Source organism: Primulina huaijiensis, chromosome 13, assembly GCF_012295235.1.
Source record: "Primulina huaijiensis isolate GDHJ02 chromosome 13, ASM1229523v2, whole genome shotgun sequence".
NCBI classification, from domain to species: domain Eukaryota; kingdom Viridiplantae; phylum Streptophyta; class Magnoliopsida; order Lamiales; family Gesneriaceae; genus Primulina; species Primulina huaijiensis.
Window position 1 is genome coordinate 2066966 of NC_133318.1, and position 20554 is coordinate 2087519.

Consider the following 20554-nt stretch of genomic DNA (forward strand, 5'->3'; position numbering starts at 1 on the left):
AATTGATTTTGTGATTTTTAATTTATGATTTATACAAATTAATGTAATATTCAATAATAATAAAAGATGATCCAAAAAATGTCGCTTAATTCTTAATAATTGAATAGCCTTGCAACAACCGTGATTTTTTAAATTCTTTTTAGCATTTTCAATTAATATGTAAGCTATGANAAAAAAGTCTACATGAATCTACATAAATCTGTTTATAAATCTGTGAAATTAGTTAAAAGTCAATAAAAATATATCAAATTCATAAAAGTCTATCATTTGAAAAAGTCATCAAAATTCATCAAAACTATGAATTGAATACACCCCACTAAGTTTTGGAATAGTTGGCAATCAGTTTTGGGTTCAAAATTGGGCATGAGTACTGCCTATCACCCACAAACAGATGGTCAATCAGAGAGGAACATTCAGACACTCAAGGACATTGTGCGAGCATTTGTGATGGATTTCAGTGGTGGTTGTTAGGAATCATTATCCTTGGTTGTCAGATTCCTAAGATACTTAAGGTACACTCGTGATCATGCATTGATCTATATCAGATATCTTGCTTTTATTGAAGAATAAAGTGATGCAAACTGGATATCTGATATGAAAAACTCCAAATCTACAAGTGGATTTGTGTTCACTTTAGGAGGTGCAACAATTGCATGAAAATCTTTTAAACAAACTGTAATAGCCAGATCCACGATAAAATTTGAGTTTATAGATCTTGACAAATGTACTCAAGATGCTGAATGATTGCATCAATTCTTAGAAGATGTTCCAAGATGAGAAAAACATATGTCGACTATATGTATACATTGTGATAGCCAATCTGCGATTGGAATGACACAGAATAATATGTGTAATGGTATGTTTATGAATATACGTTGTAGACACAATACCATTAGAAAACTACTCTCAACTGAAGTTATCTCTGTTGATTATGTAAAGTCAAAAGATAATATAGTGAATCCGCAAACTAAAGGATTAAACAGAGAGTTGGTTGCGAAATCGTCTAGAGGAATGTGGATTATGCCTATGGAATAAATTGATGCGAAGAAAACCCAATCTATGTTGACTAGAGATTCCAAGAACTAGGTTCAATGGGACAACCTAATCGTACTGATTTGGTAGATCACAAAGAATCACATGTGTGAGAGAGAAGTGAGGTCACTTCGAAGGAATTGTTAGGCTCAATTATAGACCATTTCGCAGAACCACACGATCATGAGAATTGATTAAGACATAACAATTCAAGGACATCATGTTTACTGGTCAGCTAGTAAAGAAAATATATTTCAAAAGAGAATGTTCGAAGGGTAAAACCTGCCTATCAAATGCAGGACTCAACTGAAAAACTTCATCACCAAGATTTGTATAAATTTTCCTCCATGTGAGGGATTGTTGGAAATTTCAAGTAAATTTAAATTTTGAATAAAAATAATGTCTCATGAACGTGAGAATGTCTTTTGACTCTCCAAATTCTTGAGTTAATTAAAAGATTAATTGGGTTAATTAATCTTGCATGACTTTTGATGTGTATTTTGAAGCTTATAAATAGTGTGTTTATTTCCTCATTTCATACACATAAAAATGAATTTCAAACACTCAAGATCTCTCTCAAGTATTCTCTTGAATTCCATGTTGTTGTATTTCATTTGGCATCCATTAAATTTTGGTGATAAAGTGAATGTACGTTTTCAGTTCGCTGGTTAGTTATTTCATGCAAAGTTGCTGCAAGGTTTTGCCATTATATACTGAGAAACAGTTGTTCGTCTAGATCCTCGAAGCACCATCGGAGGAGACAAATCAGTTTAAGAAAATTGTACTTCGTACATGCCTCGTTTGATTTACTGTTTTCTTATTGTTCTTTTATACACGATATTCATACTTTCAATAGTGTGTTCATTTTGTTTAGTGTTTTGTCTTTACAAGATTGTATTCATTCCCTGCTTCTATATTTTTTGCTCCTATAATTTGTTATTAGCAATTTGACTAACAATAGAAGCGGTTTATCTATTAAAAATATTCATTAAAATAATTTAATAAGAGTGGTTTTCAGACCAATATTAAAAGTTCAAGCAATAGAAGTGGTTTATAACAACGATTAACAAAAAGCATCGCTAAAATTATTTACTAAGAGTGGTTTTTATAGCAATCTTAAAAGTTGAAGCAATAAAAACAGTGTTTAGAAGCAGTTATGATAAAACATTGCTGAAAATTTTCGATAGGATTGGTGATACAACCACATCTAAATAGTATAACTATAGAAACAATTAAATGCCAACCGATTTTATTACTTTGCTTTAGGATCGTTGCAGTGTGTTATGACAATGTCTTATAGTTCTATATTTGGATCTTTAGATTCAATAGAATTTAAAAAGGCAAATTTTGAAAATTTTAGTTCGGTATTTTAAACTAGCTTCGATGATTTGGGAATTTTAAACTAATTTTAAATATGTGTTTATTAACTAAAATGTTGATTTTGATGATTTTATTTTGTAATTTGCAAGTTTTGGGAATTTCAAAATCTAAATTGTAAATTTTGGAATTTTAGGCTATACTGCTAAAGTTTATAATTGTTAGAAAACAAGTAAGAATAATTGAAATAAAGTATTTTGCAATAGATTCGGATTCCTCATAAAGACCTTAAGATTTTTTTGTGGTTATTTAAGTATTCGATTGAGATACATGTGGAACTATTTTATTGCGACGTCTATAAGAGGGTGTAATGATATTTGGTATGTAGTTTGCTATTACATGTCTTGGATGATTTATTTGATGTATTCACGCATTAGGTATGAGTTAATGTGTCAGAGTTGAAAATTTATTCTTATTTTCTCATTTTAAATGAAATATAATTTTTTAAATAAAAATAGATTTTAATTTTTGAAAAATAATAAAAGAGATATTCGTTAACTAGTTACATTAAGCATGTTGCATATCATGTTGTGTCTTGACTTCTTCGTTATTGATCTATTGAGATGAATTGAGTCAAAAGAGGGACACATGGATATGATTAGCAAAAATGTTGATGAATTATATGAATCTATTTTCGAGCGTATATTGTTGTTGTGTTTTTGTTAAATTTTTTGGTTGATTACTTGCACTGAGGTCACATCGAAAATTCTGTAAACCCAAAAGGAAAATGTTGCTCGTTTAAGTTATTTACACGATTTAATCATGATTGTCTGAAAATTAAATATAAATCAAGACCATGATCCCCACATGACATGTTGAATTACACCTCAACAACTGAATTAAAATAGTCAAAAATTAAAAATTAGTGTATAAAAACCCAACTTTAAAAACTTAATTAACCAAAACGCAAAATTTGACGAATTATTAAACAAAAATATTATTTTCCCCTAAATAATAAATAATAGATAAAAGTAAAGAAATCTAAGAATTATTTCATTTATTTATTATGATGATCTATTTCAATGATTTATTATGACGAATACTGAATAAATTATTAAAAAAATTTATTTGATAACACTGTGGAGTTAGATGTATTGTTCAAACTACTTGTCAACTAAAAGATTATGTTAAGATCCTTGAACTAAAACAAAGAAAGAAATTTTACATATTAGTAAAATATTAGACAAAAAATATATTAAACAACTTTGAAACAAGAAAAATTATTATCATTTTAAAATATCCTAATAATTAAGTTGGTGTTAATAATCTACTTCAACATACAAAGCACGTGTTTTTTACTAGTTTGTTAGGATCGGATACATGTTTAGAGAGGAGTGAATAAATACTTTTAAATTTATTTGGAAATATTTAAAATTTTATTAACAGTTTCCAGGCTGTTAAGAGGTATTCTTGAACGAAAAGACTTACTGGATCATTTGTTATAAAATAAATGCGGAAAAGATCCGGTTAGGCTAGTGATAAACACAAAAGTTGGCAATTTGCAAGAACAGTCTGAATATATTAATGAACAAAGAGGTGAAATTGCGTGAGTAAAGAACATAAAAAGTTTTATGGATGTTTGGAGATAAAACTCCTACGTCACATCTTCTTCCACTTATAAAAGTTTTCACTAAAAGATTTTAGTTTTACAACGTCTTGTAACAGCTCTCTTCAGTTAGGACTTATCGTAATGCCTAGACTGAAACTCTTAGTAATCAATTTACAAGGGCTTAGATGTTTAAGAGCCCTCGGTTCACCAAACAACACAATGAATAATAATGAAGACCCAATAGTCATCTTTGTAATGACTTGACTTAGTTGAGATAGCGCAGATTGATCTTTGTAGGTCTGATATATTATGATAAGAGTGATCTTTGGTTGAGAAATCAGAAAGTAGAACTTAAGTGTGCTCAAAATTCTTAAAATATAAAACTCTTGTTTTCTTGAAAGCTTCAACCATTTGAAATAAATTTGGTAGTCTTGTTATTTGAGATTTACTACATATTTATGGTAGAAGGCTTCAACGGTCGAAATCCATTTTCAACAATTATCTATATTGTTTTTCAATAATATAGACATACTCCGTACTTATCAATAAATTCTCATTAGTGCTCTCTTGACTTTAAGTCCATGCCTTTGATAAAGCTGGCAAACCATGTCCGAATAGAGTAGCCTCTTGTCATTTCATAATTTGGTAGAATAATGTGTAATCTTTCTATATTGTACTTTTATCTGAACAGCACAAAATGCACCATCCTTTTGGGAATTCTCAATGCTATGGTTGGAAAACAACGTTTTTGAACTTATGAACTCCATTCAATAGTTTGGACCAATTACTTGTCAAAAGATATCTTGTAACTTAAGTTCAATATAGAGTTCATTAGTTTGATTTCTAGATCGAAAGGCTTGAAAGCCCGAAATGGTTTGAAGAAATCCAGCAGTTTGAAAAACATGTATTACACTAAAATGAAAGACTGAAACCTGAAACAACTTGATATTGTTTATTTTATCAATCCTCAAAACTTAATGTTAATAGAAAATATTCTAACATAGTTCAATTAAAAACTTAAATCAATTTCATCTTCTGTCAAATTTTAAAATAGTCTATCCACCTATACACAGTTTCATGATCGTACCGATCTCAAATCAGGAGATTTATTTCACAGATAAAGTTTTTTCTTTCTTCTGATTGTTGTTAATCTTTTGGCCCATATGTTATCAATAGATCTCGAATTTGTTGACTTTTTTAGACCAAGATGATTCATTTAATTCGGGCCATCCTTCAGATGTATTCAACTGTATTTCGATATATGTATACATATTTGTAAATCCTTGGCTGCACTATTTTCAACACATAATATAGGACCGAGCGCTTACCGTTTTACAAAAAGCTATAGTTGGTGATAATGGTACAACTCAAATCTTTTAAACCGCACAGCAGCTCAAGTACCACGGTTCGATCGCTTTTCCAACAGGGACAATTATTGCACCCAACAATCTCCATCTCAATAATTGCACTCCTTGCAATCAATGGGAATCGAACCCGTGACCTTGGCTCTGATACCAATTGTAGGACCAAACGCTTACCGCTTTACCAAAAGTTATAGCTGGTGGTAATGGTGCAACTCAAATCTTTTAAACCGCACAGCAGCTCAAACATCACGGTTCGATCGCTTTTCCAGCAGCGACAATTATTGCACCCAACACATAATACGCAAGATGTTCTTTTGAGGCCTCCAACTATGACCTAACGACCTTAAGTATGAACTCTCAACTTTTCTTTTGTTCAAATTAATATCTAAGATAGAAAAACATATAATATAACATTTTTTTTTACATTGTTGGTCTTTATTGGTGGCCTGATGACTTGTGTATAATAACAAATCTAGACGTATAATAGACTTGCCAGGAAACAGCTAAATCTTGTATTAGGTGAAGGAGTCACATCTAATAGTATTTGCTATATTTTAAGTGGCATATGGTCGAAATCTTGTTCATATGTAAAATATAGACTTTCTGCCATTTGTTGTGCACTTTCATCGGAAAACCAATCAAAGTTTTTGTACCAAATCGAATAGAGATTGGAAATGGCACATGCTGCACTTGTTTCACTTGCTCGAACACTGGAACAGATCCAGTGTCAAGATCAATTTGACAGTCTTTTTTGTAGCAAAAACTATAAAGAATCGCTGTATCAAAACGTCGAGAGTTTGCTAAATTTTCTTGAAGATTTTCCAGAGAAATATGCCCCAAGTATTCGTTCCTTTGAAAAAGACATCAGAGATGCTGCCCACAAGTTGGAAGATTTAATCGAAAGCTACATCACCCTCACGGGGACGGTTCTTCCAGGATTGGGAGACAATGAAGAACGTTATTCTTTGGTCCAAATATTGGACACACATATTGGAGATGTCGAGTCTTTGATAGAATATGTTGATTCAATTATGGAAGTTGCAACAAAGGTAAAGAGCATCTGCACAGCAGATTTGTCAACGAGTACGCACACTTCTTCATCAGCCTCTGGTTCATCAAGACGCGCACCAAGTGGACCAGAAGCCATGGTTGGAGTTAACGATGACTTTATTAAGATCAAGGACCGAGTCACCAATGACGAGCTGAATCTCCGCTTCATACCCATTTTTGGGACTGGAGGAATAGGAAAGACAACTTTGGCAAGAAACGTTTACGAAGATCCTTTCGTTGAAAAACACTTTGATGTTCGTTTCTGGTTGACGGTTACTCAAGAATATCATATACTAAAGATTCTTCAAGGTCTCCTTCCCAAGCAAGAACCATTGGAGGAACTTGTCAAAAAGATGAGTGAACTTAAAAGAAAATGGGAGGAAAGCGTCAAAAATTCGACCGAACTTGAAGGAAAGTCGAAGGAATGGGAACCTGTCGAAGAGTTTATTGAACTTGTGTACAAAAGTTTGAAACATAGGAGATATCTAATTGTATTGGATGATATGTGGCATGGTGAAGTCTGGGATAGGATAAGAAGAGCATTCCCCGACGACAATAATGGTAGTCGTGTCATCATCACTACAAGGTTTGTGTCTGAAAATTGTTGTCTTTATGATGTTGGAAAGGATTGCTTTCTTTCTTTATTATTATTATTTTGGTTAAGATACAAAAACGATCCTCTTAAGTTGCCTATTTCGTGTCTTTCCCTGGCTATTTTACCTTTTTTTTAACAATTAGAACAAGAGAGTAAAAATCAAGGCATGCATAATCATTTCACAATGTTGTTTATCCTTTATAGATTCATCACAATCAGGTTGGATAATGGATCCGATTTCGTTTATTCTAAAACTCGAACCCTGTAGGTTGTCAGACGTCGCTGCAGCAGTTGATTCTTCCAGCACTCTTCATCAAATGCAATATTTGAACGAGAATCAAAGTTGGACCTTGCTTCGGGAGAAGGTTTATGGACAAGAAGAATGTCCTCTAGAATTAGAAGAAGTTGGAAATATCATTGCAAGAAACTGCAAAGGACTCCCCCTCACGATTGTGGTGATCTCAGGACTACTCAAGGCCAATAAGACAAAAGATTATTGGGATAGTGTGGCTAAAAATATTAACGAAGCAATATCTACAAACGATGATGATTTCTTCGCCATGTTGTCGTTGAGTTACGAAAATCTTCCTCATCATCTGAAAGCATGTTTTCTGTATATGGGAGTCTTCCCAGAAGATCATATGATACCCATTAAAAAACTCGTTAAGTTATGGGTTGCTGAGGGATTTCTAAAACCGGCAAGATTGAAAAGTTTGGAAGAGATAGCAGAGGAGTATTTGGAGGATCTTGTTAATAGAAGTCTTGTTTTGGTCACTAAAAAGAGGTCCAATGGCAAAATCAGATTTTGTAGCATACATGATGTCTTGAGGGAGTTTAGCATACAAAAGGGCCAAGAAGAAAAGTTTCTTCAACACTACAGATATGGGTATACTGATAAATATAATTTAGCAGAGATCCCAAATATGCAGCGTCGATTGATAATTAATACCCCCGGTGTGGACTCCTTGCCAGATGGTATTTACGAATCACCTCTCCGTTCTCTTGTATATTTTTCTCCCTACACCATAGGCTTTACGTGGTTCACTTCGAAGTTTTTGCTACTCAGAGTGGTTGATGGACTGAAGATAAAGTCCAAAGGTTTCCCTGATGAAATACTCAACCTAGTGAATCTGAGGTACCTTGCTTTCACTTATAAATACACCAAAACATGCTACATTCCTGCTGCAATCTCCAAACTCAAGAATCTTGAAACCATAATCGTTAAGAAAAAAGATATATACACTTCTCGGATATACTACCTGTTTATGCCATCGGAGGTATGGAAGATGCCACAGTTGAGACATGTTGTTGTGTACAACATGGTCATCATGCCCGTTCCAGACTGCGAAGAACTTGGTGAAAGTTATTCTGTTCTACATAACTTGAAAACTCTTCACGTAACATATTTAGAGTTCACCACGGAAGTGATTGAAGGTCTTCCGAATCTAAAGAAATTGAGGGTCAAATACCCTTGGCCCAAACCTGAACTCTGGCCAATGTTCTACATCAACAATCTTGTCTACCTACACCAACTTGAAGAGTTGAATTTTGAGTTGGGTGCGGTCGGTTTTGAGCCGAATATTTCCAGATTCCCTCAAAATCTTAAAAAGTTAACTTTGAAAGGTTCCCGAATTCCATGGGAAAAGATGTCCATTGTTGTTTCCATGCCAAATCTTGAGGTGTTGAAATTGATGAAAGAATCCTTTATAGGAAGAGAATGGAAAATAACAGAAGAGTTCTCAAGCTTAAAGCACCTAGAAATGGAATCAATGGACCTGGAGGATTGGATTGTTGAAAGTGATCATTTTCCATGCCTCGAGAGGTTGATCATTCGATTGTGTGACAAACTGAAAGAGGTTCCAGAAAGCATTGGAGATATAACAACACTTAAGAAGTTGACTGTCAAGAAATGCAATCTTGATGTGGAGGAGTCTGTGAGGAAACTACAAGAGCAACAACGAGGTCTAGGCAATGATGACCTTATAGTTCACATTGTCTCTATACCTTCATCTTCAGATCTGAAAAAGAAGAAGTTTTAGATATGAGGTTCGGTTACCTATGATCAATGAAATAGCTGAATCTTACATTCAATGGAGATGGGAATTGGCTTCATAAATGGCATGCTTAATTTAAGTTAGAATCATGTAATCAATTGAAGAAATTATCTACTTGTTTTGGATTACTGATTGTTGAATGAGAAATGAGATGTTAACGTCAAGATACTAGCCGAAGTGTTTATCTAATGAGTGAATATTTATCGATACATGTGAGGTCTACTCAAATGTAACGTAGAAATAATGGCTTAAAAATAACTTGAAATTTATCTATTTGGTTTGTGTGCCTCATATTCGAATTTCAATTTTCTTAGAACTTCATTAAACTATACACCCTACTATTCAAGAAACAACAACCTCTCACGGGAATGTTGGTTTGATTTTATACTCTTCACAATCGATTGCAACCAAATTCATCACGAGGAAATCACTAATGTTGTACTAGGGATTTATTTCAAATCAATTTGGTTGTTTTGATCAATTTATTTTGGGTAAATTTATTAATTTAATTGAATGTAATGGTGATTTCAATTATTTTAAAATATACCCAAAGTACAACCTAAGGTTTCCCATAAATTGAAGCATTTGATTAGGAGTAAATGTTTTGATTTGAGAGATTGTCAACACCAGCTCACAACATGCAGCAAAAATTAATTATTGACACATAAGTATAACTTTAATAAATAGAAAGCGGATTTAAATTATGCACAAGTACGAATATTTTTGCAACGCTTCATGACAAAAATGCACTAGGAAAATATGTAAATTGTTTACACAAAACAATACTAGTGAAAATAAGAAAACCAAATTCCTTGACACTCCAAGGAATTAAAATACATCAAAATAAACCAAACTAAAAACTAGATGCATAAATCGAAGAAAACAAATAATAGAAGAACACTCTTCGATCAACAATCTGCGTCAGTGTTATTCTTTACGTATCTTCAACACCAATCAGCAACACGACGTAAAGGTATTCGATCACTCAAATTTTTCAACATGAAAATCTCGAATACTTAACTTGTGCATGTTCAAAAAAACTCCAGCAGCTGTGTAAAAGTGCCTCCAAGGTCATCTACCTTTTTCTCTCAATATTCCGTATATGTATATACAACTCCCCATATATTGAACTAATTATCTTTCCATAAACCAATTCTTACAAACACGGAAACAAAAGTTTATTAGAAATAAAACTCTATTCAAATCTAAGATATTGGATTAATATAAAAAACAAATCATAGAGAATAAATGCCAAGATTAGATAATGTCAACTAAGTTTAAGAATAAATCTTATTATTAGATCAAGTCAAATTAATCTATAAATGCAAAACTCTTGTTTTTCAGTTTACATGAAAGAAAAAGATTAATTAAGAATAAAATATTCTTTTCGCTATTTGATAAACACAAATCATGTATTTAGAACATATAAAATACTGTGAAATCTGATTTTGTTTACATATTGTGTCATCTTGTCATCATGGGAAATGAATGATGCCAAAATTCTTTTGGTAGAAAATTTTCAGATTTCTCAAAGTTAATCTGAAAGTTTTAATATTTGGTTTTGTCAAGTAAAATATTAAATTATAGTAATATTTATATCGAAGCTAAAATGCTTGAGCATCGAGACGTTTGTCATCAACCATGTGCCGACTGACCGCTCTCTTTTTTCACTTGCCAAATTATTTATGTATGCGTCTCGCTTAATTTGGCTTTCATGTTCAATTGGTTCGATATTAGAATATTTACAATGGTTTTGTCCAAGTAAGAAAATGAAAAATAGTGTAAAAAAGAAAGTTATATTAAAATAATTTCATTACTTTTATAAATACTGCGAATGCACTAAAATAGAAGGAAATGAAAACATGTAACAAAACTAATAATAATTCCAAAATGTGGCAACACAGATTGCCATTCAGGATGGTATATAATACAGCTAGATAAAATACATCATATACCTCTAAAGCAAGGAAAGAATAATAAAAATGCTTCATGTCTATATATTACATTATGCATTTGAGTTTACAGGCAAAATGGTTGAAACCAGAGATGTTTGACACGAATTCTTCCCCACTATGGTGTGGACGATGCATGTATTGTCGGCAAGTTACGGAGAATAAATTTGAGTCGGTTGCTATTTACTCCAAGAGCTTGTTGCAAGTGCCAACTCCAACAGCAGCTGCAAGATGCCAACCAGCGTGCAGAAATGGAGTTTCAGTGAATATGTCATCTGCAATGAAAAGTGCACCACCTAACAAAGAAGACATCTTATGCACATTATGGGCCATCCTCAGATCTGGATCTTGAAATGCTCTCTTTGCAAATGCGACCTGAATAAGTAATTATGATCAGAAATATTTTGCCAGTGTGCCATGTTTTTCCAAAAAATAATGTGTTCGTCAGGACCAAAAACCAAAAAGCTATGATACTCAATTGAACAGCTTATACATAAATATCTATATGTGAAGGCCAGAACCATAAAATTTTCATAGAAAAGTGTATTTTTGACATGTATAGCAAAACGAAAGGTCCATTCGAGTCAGCAGTGACCCAGATGAAGTTCAAAACCTAGATAAACATAAGTCATGGAATTTATCGTCTGCAATAATATTGATATTTATTAATTTAAAAAAAGAATCAATCAGGCATTGACCAAAAGTTAGGATGACAAGGTGAGACTAAATTAAAATATTCTTCAGCAACTAAAAATTACTAAATTGAACGAGGATACCAAATAATCAACTTTGAAGAAGCAAATACTGTTCGAAACTAATGAAGAGTAGATAAATCAGAGAGTGCTCCCCTGATATTACAGGCCTCAAGGAATCAGAGGATAAGACAATGCTGTAAACTTGATGAGCACGATACATTAGAACTAGATAGATTAAATCCTTAAAGTTGCAGATTATACCTCCATCAGCCCTGTGTGAACTGCTGAAACCATCAAAGGCTGCACTGGTAAACATAAGGCTGATGCAGCCATCAGCAACTTGGGGTTTTCATCACGAAGTGCTCTTGACAGGCACTGCGAAAGGAATCAAGTTGCATTAGCAAAAATGATAAGAAACCGGTCCATGGAGATCATATTCAAAAATCTGTACTCACCACCGTTGCTGTGGCTATCATTGTGTAGTCAGCCCATCTTAGATACTTCCTCAATTTCCCCCTTGAAGCATGATACAAACTGGAGGCAACACCCACTCCGATCAAAGAATTGGCATAGAGTTTACAGTTAAGGTTTTTCCTGCATAAGCATGAAAGCAAACCATTGGAATGAAAAAAAAGTGTATAAATTATGACTTGTTAATGCAAGTCGAAGGGAAACTAGTGTAATCACCTTGGTGCATTGATCCCAAGGAAAATAAAAGGAAGTGAAGTAAGCACATTAACAACTCTTTCGGCAAGGTTCCTGTCACCTGAGAGGAATTAGCACATAGTTACGAGAGAAATTGAAGGGATAATTGATAAAGAGGTGGTAAAACAGACTGAAAGGAAAAAGTAAATTTATTTAAAGCAATTTTTTTGTGATTGGAATACCATTAAGACAGCAATTGATGGGCCTCAGACAAGCAGATCGTTGCTGCCAAACTTTCCTGATTAAAAGATGACTAGGGTTAGTGACATAATTATTGAAACATATAGGACCGAGTGTTTGCTTCTTTATCAAAAGCTAAAGCTGGTGGTAATTGTGTAATTCAAATTTTTTAAACCGTAAACTCAGCCTAAACGTCACGTTTCGATTGCACTAACAAGCAGTCCCAAAAATTACACTCGTTGCAATGGGAATCGAACCTGTAAACTTGGCACTGATACCAATTGTAAGACCGAGCGCTTGACACTATACCAAAAGTTACAGCTGGTGGAAATGGTGCAACTCAAATATTTTAAACTGTGACATTGGCTCCGATACCAATTGTAAGATCGAGCGCTTGCCACTTTATCAAAAGTTATAGCTGATGATAATGGTGCAACTCAAACATATGTGAAGTAAACACTCGGTCCTATATGTTTCAATAATTATGTCACTAACCCTATTCATCTTTTAATCAGGAAAGTAGGGTAACAAAACCCACATGTTCCAATTTCTTAAAAACTTTTATGTGAATTGGTAAAATATGTGGAGATTATATTTGAAATGAAATGGAATCTACACTCACTGCATGTTTAGCCGTGGATCACCCCAAAAGTTGAAAGTTCCATGAGATAACTTATTAAAATCCCCCTGTTTTATCTCTTGGAACGAAAATGGTGAGTGAGGTATCAAATGCACTCCATGCACTCCGTTTAAGGCCCTGCTAGGTTTCAATGCATTCTCGGGAGTCATATGAAACTTGGCAATCAGTCAATTTGACTGATTGCCAGAAATAATGAGCCTCAATATGAAGCAGTGAGGAAGCACCAAGTTTCTGCAAATTCAGTTATAAACAGTATGAAAAGAAAGCTTATTGCTTTTAAATGATTTCATGTATTTCGATTTATGGCTAAAACCTTGCTGTGGAAAGCCATGATAAAAACTGAATAATTAGTAAAAAAATTGAAATCTACATCATACATTTAATTCTGAAATAAAATCATATTTTCCTCAATTCATTATGATAAAAAAAAATCATGTGAAAATTTTTCATCTCATTTTTGTTCACTTCTTTTCTTCCCAGCATATAAAAATCAATAGATATATCCCATTCAAAATTTTCTAAACCTTTCAGATATGAATAATAATTCTAAACAATATTGAAGAAGATTGACCTTGCCCACTCTCACACTCCTAAGAAAACATTATCATGTAAACAACATACCAAAATTTTACTCCACAATCTTCAAAATCTTCACATAATCTTTACATCAAAATATTAAAACGCAAGGCAAAAGCAAGACGGCGCACATAAGTATTTATCACTCTCACTACTGTTATCCACACATTCTCCTAATCTGCCTCCATTAATTTGACTAGTTTAGTCATTAATCCATGCTACATTTTTCTGCCATAACCCGTTTGAAATTCAAAGAAACCAGAAAATTATCCAACTTCGCATTCCAATAAATGATTTCGTAGCTGATTAACAGTTAGCAAAAATCAAATCTTCACTTCCTCCTTTGCATGCATTCAATGGAATATGAAGAAATATTTAATAAAAAGACAGATTAAATTACATCCGCCATCTCTTTGCACCAAACATCAAAAGAACTACCATCCACAATTCAATAGCACACCAGATCAAATTTAGGCCCAACTTTCAACTATCTAGTATCAAAATGAACAACTATACTGCCATCAAACAAATGCAAAAGGACGAAAATACAGAAACTGAAGCTAATAAGATTAAAGAATGTATAAGAAGAAATCAACGATTATATAATCGCTACAGTAAAGCTGTTTCATCGAAACCCAATCATCACTAAACAAAAAGCCTTCGCCCACTCTCCAAAGAACAAGGAAATTACCTGATTAAAGGGAATTCTGTGGCCAAATGAGGAAAAGAAACTATTTATAGAAATTTGATTAGTTGCAGGAAAGTCAAAATTAGGGCATGGATAGGTCCAATTGCAATTGAACAGATGCGACTGACGAATAAAGAATCTTCCTGAAGAAATGTGCTGCGAACCGCATATTCGTTCGTTGCTTCCGAATCTTAGTTTTAGATTTTGTCCTTTTTTTAGTAGCAAATAGCATTCGGGACAAGTAATATATATTAGACAACAACGCACGTGTTATGTGTTTAATTTATATTTAAATAATTATCAAAATATAATTATAAAAAATAATGAGATATTATGTTATTTTGATACCTGAGTTAAAAATTAAAAAAAGAAAAAAAATAAATTTAATTAAGAATAAAACCTGCAATTTGATTTTTAGAGAATAAAGACTGTCTGAAAATATCATGCAACATAAACATTAAACAAAAGCTCTCTGAAAATATATTATGTATGGACACTATTCCCGGGAATTCAGTGCTATACCAAATGCAACCGATTGTCTTTCTTTTAATAGAATTGGAAAGGAAAAAATCATACTATTTCCTCTCATATATAAAACCTGTTGGAAACTGAAAATGATCATAATAAGCTAAGAATGTTTTAGAAAAGTCTAAATGAGGACCAAAAGTTATTCAACACTCGGAACAAGTTTTCAACTTATTTGGAGAAGATGCAAGAGTTGCAAAAGCTGGCCGATAGCAAAACTGACATAGGCTATGACAAACACGATTGAAGTTCATGATCGAAGCTATTTGGAGCTAAGTTACTCAATCGTTAAAGGGCAAAGACAAATCTAATATGATTTTGTCCGATTTAGCACAGTATATGAACAAGATGAACATAAAATTCAAACACACTAGAGTGTATCTTATGAGAATAAGGCTAAACATAGGGGATTGTGATACATCAAACCTAAGAGTTCTAAGCCCTTTAAGACTTGTGATCGAGCTTTTCTTGCACTGAAAATCTCCAATAAAATTAAATCTTTTATGTTCGAATAAATCGCAGATACATGAATCAAGTTATAATATAATATAAACAATATTTTGAAATGTTATGAGTGTAAATTGCGTTCAATGTAAAATTATAATTCAAAGAATAAATAAAGTAAGCAATTTGAAATGTAGATTAAAATCAAGTCAGACAGAATTTGTTGAGAATTTTAGTTCACCCACCTCTCGTTTATTTCAACTGATTAATCTCGACAATTACACATGCTTTTGACAAAGATTCCCTAAATTAGTAACACATTCTTTCAAACTATATTAAAATAATTCAACACAATGAAATAATTAAAATTATTTAATTATTTATCAAAGGTGATTGATTGCATGCACGATTTATGTAATCTCTTTGCTTTTGACCTATTGGACTATTACTATCATTGTGTAATCAATTTTATATGTATATACAAACTGTAAATTCACGAATTATGCTACTCGTTCATATTGCAAATTATTTTCTCAAAATCATGCACAATATAGAATAATAAAAAAATTAGCTAGGCTTCAGCAATTCAAAAAAAAAAAAAAACAATAACATAATCAAGCAGGATACCAAAAGGAGAAGATTCAATTAACTAAAACAATGTATCGGAGTAGGATCTCTTTAAATATCAACAAATATGAAAAGTTAGCTACTAGAAGACTTCATTAAATTATAAAACAATGTTTTTAAACTAGAAATACAAAAAGAAATGAAGAAGAAAGAAAACGCTACGTATAAATCTCAAGTTTTGCGCTTGCTTCCTTGACTCCGAGCGTTTTTCTCACTACTTCTTTTTCTTGTGGAGTCAAAAAAATGATAATCCCATCCAAAATTACGAGTATTAGGGCTGCTTGCATCTAATTGTGTCCAATAATACACCAAAGAAGGAAAGAAATTACATCCTTAAAAAATTCCATAATTTGTCGCGTTGGAACGGTAAGAAATGACTGCCCTAGCATGACATTAATTATCCGTGTTCTTGCAAATTCCTCAAGCGCACTGGGACGGTAAAAAGTGACCGCCCTAACGCGAGATCTTCTATCAGCGCACATCATGTTTTTCTTTTTCGCGCTGGGATGGTAAAAAATAATTATCATAGCGCAACCTACACTATCCAGCTTCTTTATACTTCATGTACTCACGCTAGGGCGATTAAGAATGACAGCCCTAACGCAACTTCTTATGTTCCACTTCATTAAATCTCCTAAATTTTCATAATTTTCATCAACTTTCTTGCAAATCACTAAATAAATGTAGGAGTCATTTTCATATGCAACATTTAACAATAAATATAAATGAAATACGAACTTGACACACGAATTCATGCCAAAATATATTAAAAATAACACAATAAAACATGAAATATGACAATCATATCAACTTGGCTAAAGGAAAGACAAGGCCCGACTTGACATGGTCACTGGTCTAGCTCAAATCGGTCTAGCAAAAAGTTTCGGCCAACCGGACATAACTTTGTGAAGGAGAGATAAAACGGGCACTGTAACACTCAAAAGAGGTATTGATTGGACAATAAGAATGATCGACCGAAGCAACAAACAACATTCTGTGAGATCAAATACACATCATAGCAACCACATATGTTTTTGCACAACCGCACACTTTTCTAGACAAACACACAGGTAGGCCAATTAGGGTAGTTCAAATGTGGCCCTCAAAAAAGTTATTCAACCAAGACCCAACTAGACGTGGTACCAAAACATTATTTCAATGATTGCAAGTACAAAAAAAGAATAAATTCAAATAATTTAGTCGATATCTGGAACGTTGTTTTACTCTAGACATGTGACCCGAGATGACAAACTGCTTTCATAAGTTCGAATACTTGGATCGAACACGTCTATTTTATAAGAGACAAAAACTTGTGTGAAACGCTCTCACGGGTCGTATTTTGTGATACGGATCTCTTAGTTGGGTCATCCATGAAAAAATATTAATTTTTATGCTAAGAGTATTACTTTTTATTGTGAATATCGACATATAAAGATTCGTGAGACCGTCTCACAAGAGACCAACTCTTTATAATAAATTCAAGCTTAAGTTATTTTGTTTGACAGACTTTATTATCTTATCATTATATTTATAATAATATTTCCAATAGCTCACAAATATTTTATAATATTTGGAACCGAGATAAAATAAAAAATAAAAATTTCAAGTTTTCAATTAGCAATATTAATTACAAGTTTTTTAATCATCAATCAGTAAAATCCTAGACAACAATAAGCAACCTCAAGGTGTCGTTGGAGCATCAGCTCCAAGTTGTACGAACTGTGACCTTTTCAGCCTAATTTTCTGTATGAAAAACAAAACATACCATCGATAGGACCAAACATACAGGTGTTCATGCTTCAACACATATTTAAGATAACACAACAGTCTCAATAACAAGATATCGATAGAACTCTTTACTCTTACCATGCCTCCAAGAAAGAGTTGGGTAAGAATGCCCTGGTGAGTTAAGTGACATGTTCAACCAAATGCATAAGTTACACAAGCATTGTAGCCAAACAAACAATCCAATCGTGCCACCTTTGTAAACTCTGTCGGTTAACAAAGAAATAACAAAACTGATATTTGATTTGAACCTTACCAGGATATCAATAAAACTTTTGGCGTCTCTTAGAACTTAAGAAAGAAATGGGAAGAGAACTTAAGAAAGAAATGGGGAAGAATGTCACTGTGTCCCGCCAAACACATTAGTTATACAACCATTGTATCTACAGAAACAATCCAATTGTACGGCCTCAAAAAGTCAGCTTCACTAACAAAGAAACACATAAATGAAACATGATTTTAACCAGAACAAGCTATTAACAAAACTTTTGGGGTCTCCAAGAACCCCAAGGGATGATTGGGAAACAATGCCATTACGTCCCACCAAATGCAACCATTGTAGTTACACAAACAAATAAAATCCAACAGTCCAGTATGAGTAGCGGCCGGATGGAACTTCTTGCAATCCAACTGTGCTGCCTCAGCAATTCTCTTGATTAACAAAGACAGAACATAACTGAAACACGATTTTAACCATAACAAGATATCAATAGAACTTTTGGTGTCTCTTAGAACTCCAAGAAAGAATTGGGGAAGATGCCATTGTGTCCCACCAATGGCATTATACAACAATTGTAGCTACAAACAATCCAACTGTAGATGATATAAAAAAAAACAATCTAACCGTGTCACCTCATATACTCTCTTGATTAACAAAGAAACATACAGAACGAAAACACGATCTTTATAACCACATAAGGAAAACACACAGCACTGAAAGTCTATCACCACATTCCACAGGCTTCACTCCCATTTCTGAGCCATAACACAAGAAAAACAACGAACCCAATATACCATCTCCATGAAGCACTACAGTATATTCATTCCCAAGCCAGAATAGTGATTGATGGATAAAAACACAAAAAGGATAAAGTCACTCCAACTAAATTCATAAATCGATCCCAACAAATATGTGATAACAAAGGGAACGAATAGCCATAAACAATCAGAAAATCACAAGGCAGAAACCCAAGTAACTCACTATCTTGGCAGAAGAACTTACAAGAAGCTAAATGAAAAAGACCACGAAATAGGATCTTTTGATATTCAAAGCGTGTAAAATCAGAACATGGATCAAAACCATGATTCATTATACATGAGGCAATCTAATAAAACACATACTCAAGAAATAATTCCTCTTTATACCTCAAATAACTGTTACTGAAAGGCAAACCCTTTCAAATACTCTGGATCACGCTTGGCACGCTCCTGGAACTTCTTGAACCATCGGTCCATGATGTCCATAGGCACCACCAGCTTCGACCCATCTACCCCACAAAACGACTGCATGAAATTGAACAGATTCTCCCCAACTTTCAAAGCCAGCCGCTCAATCTTCCGTTCAGCGGCCACATCCAGCGAGGGCAGTGAAGCAATATCCTCCACCGACACCCCGATGTTAGCCGAAAGAGGCGGGGCATCTGGGGCCATAATTTGAAGCTGGGCTGGATCCGGCCAGGATAGTGAGAGGACTGCAGAGGGGCGTGCGAGGGTGAGGGCTCCACAGAAGACAAAAGGGGAGCCGGGGGACTGGATGTACAAGGCCAGAGCCTTGTCTGGAGGGAGGGTGAAATTGTTCAGCAAGAATATGCAGATTTCTCGGATGGAATCGTAGGATTCGCCGACGAAATGGTTCATATCGAGCAGCCAATGGGTTGCGTCGATTTGCTGGAACGTGGAGATGTCGAGAGGGAAGCTTCGATTCGGGAACACCACTCCGAACATTATCGATTCCCCTTCTACTGCTACACTCGACGTGCGTGATTAGCAAACGTTTCGAAGGTTTTAAAGAACACTTTTTTGGTTTTTCCAGAAGAATCCCGAAAATTCCAGCTGAAAATGGATAAATCAAATATCGCAAGCCTTCAGTTTTAAGAAAAATTTAAAGTAATCTCGGACTTAAATTAAAAAAAATAGTGCTTTTTGTTGGTGGAAAATGGTAATTACAATTCTATCAGTTAAACATTTAACACAATATTTTTTTTCTTACACTCGAAACTCGAAACTGGAATGATAAAGAAACCGACCCGGTGGACCGCCGAGCTACAAGTCCTACGACACAGGAGCGGGATTCAAATGTTATTTGGCTTGGGAATTATGGATTGTAAGTTTATTTCCTTGTGTCTTAGATCTTACAATTTTCTTTTATGCTATGAATACAAACTTATCACTCAATAGCTTCAAACTTGAAGGGTTTTTCCCTCCTCCGCCGAACAAGTGGCGATATTCGGCATTACATATCCTTGACCTCGAACAATTACTAAGCTAGCCGGGGGTACATTTTTGGACAGTGGGTTTGTAGACGGAAGCAATGGTTAAAACCATAAGACTCGGAGCGAATCACATAGAGTGAATAGGATCCTTGTAGTCTATCTATGCTAGCAAGGAATGAACCAGTTTTACTAAACCTCAGGCTTCAAGAGCTACAGCAAAACTCAAATTTCTTTAAAACCACTCGTTAATCAAGTGAAATCAAGATCTTCTCCACATGCCTAAT

At 33.8% G+C, this 20554-nt stretch overlaps 3 protein-coding genes and 1 long non-coding RNA gene across 6 annotated transcripts; 2 read left to right on the forward strand and 2 right to left on the reverse strand.

Annotated features, from left to right (window-relative positions):
- The first annotated feature begins 5890 nt into the window (after positions 1-5890).
- Positions 5891-9205, forward strand: LOC140991040 (putative late blight resistance protein homolog R1A-3). The gene is made up of 2 exons (XM_073460946.1): positions 5891-6958; positions 7236-9205. Exons 1-2 carry the CDS (start codon positions 5997-5999, stop codon positions 9004-9006), a joined length of 2733 nt encoding a protein of 910 aa, XP_073317047.1. The 5' UTR covers positions 5891-5996; the 3' UTR covers positions 9007-9205.
- Positions 9206-10803: 1598 nt separating this feature from the next.
- LOC140990826 (uncharacterized) lies at positions 10804-13391 on the reverse strand. Its single transcript, XM_073460647.1, has 6 exons — positions 13176-13391; positions 12556-12611; positions 12356-12434; positions 12124-12262; positions 11930-12043; positions 10804-11348 (listed from the first exon to the last, which is right to left on the reverse strand). The coding sequence occupies exons 1-6, from the start codon at positions 13340-13342 to the stop codon at positions 11157-11159; spliced, it is 747 nt and encodes a 248-aa protein (XP_073316748.1). The 5' UTR covers positions 13343-13391; the 3' UTR covers positions 10804-11156.
- On the forward strand, positions 13286-14638 carry LOC140990827 (uncharacterized). Its single transcript, XR_012177721.1, has 2 exons — positions 13286-13420; positions 14453-14638. It is a non-coding gene; the product is annotated as an uncharacterized lncRNA (long non-coding RNA).
- A 3085-nt stretch (positions 14639-17723) lies between these two features.
- Positions 17724-19935, reverse strand: LOC140991045 (protein OPI10 homolog). Of its 3 annotated transcripts, none has more exons than XM_073460952.1 (2): positions 19204-19934; positions 17724-18489 (listed from the first exon to the last, which is right to left on the reverse strand). In XM_073460952.1, exon 1 carries the CDS (start codon positions 19780-19782, stop codon positions 19216-19218), a length of 567 nt encoding a protein of 188 aa, XP_073317053.1. In that variant the 5' UTR covers positions 19783-19934; the 3' UTR covers positions 17724-18489; positions 19204-19215. The 3 variants fall into 3 exon arrangements, with proteins under 3 accessions (XP_073317053.1, XP_073317052.1, XP_073317055.1); XM_073460951.1 differs by having other exon boundaries at positions 17724-18514; XM_073460954.1 differs by lacking the exon at positions 17724-18489 and adding an exon at positions 18619-18636 and having other exon boundaries at positions 19204-19935.
- Positions 19936-20554: the final 619 nt, after the last annotated feature.

Coding starts and splice junctions, on each gene's coding strand:
- LOC140990826 (XM_073460647.1), bottom strand. CDS start 13,342: ATGACTCCCGAGAATGCATTGAAACCTAGCAGGGCCTTAAACGGAGTG. Junction 12,435..12,555: donor CATCAATTGCTGTCTTAATG/GTATTCCAATCA, acceptor AATTCCTCTCAG/GTGACAGGAACCTTGCCGAA. Junction 12,044..12,123: donor TGATAGCCACAGCAACGGTG/GTGAGTACAGAT, acceptor TTCCTTTCGCAG/TGCCTGTCAAGAGCACTTCG.
- LOC140991045 (XM_073460952.1), bottom strand. CDS start 19,782: ATGTTCGGAGTGGTGTTCCCGAATCGAAGCTTCCCTCTCGACATCTCC.
- LOC140991040 (XM_073460946.1), top strand. CDS start 5,997: ATGGCACATGCTGCACTTGTTTCACTTGCTCGAACACTGGAACAGATC. Junction 6,959..7,235: donor CGTGTCATCATCACTACAAG/GTTTGTGTCTGA, acceptor CGAACCCTGTAG/GTTGTCAGACGTCGCTGCAG.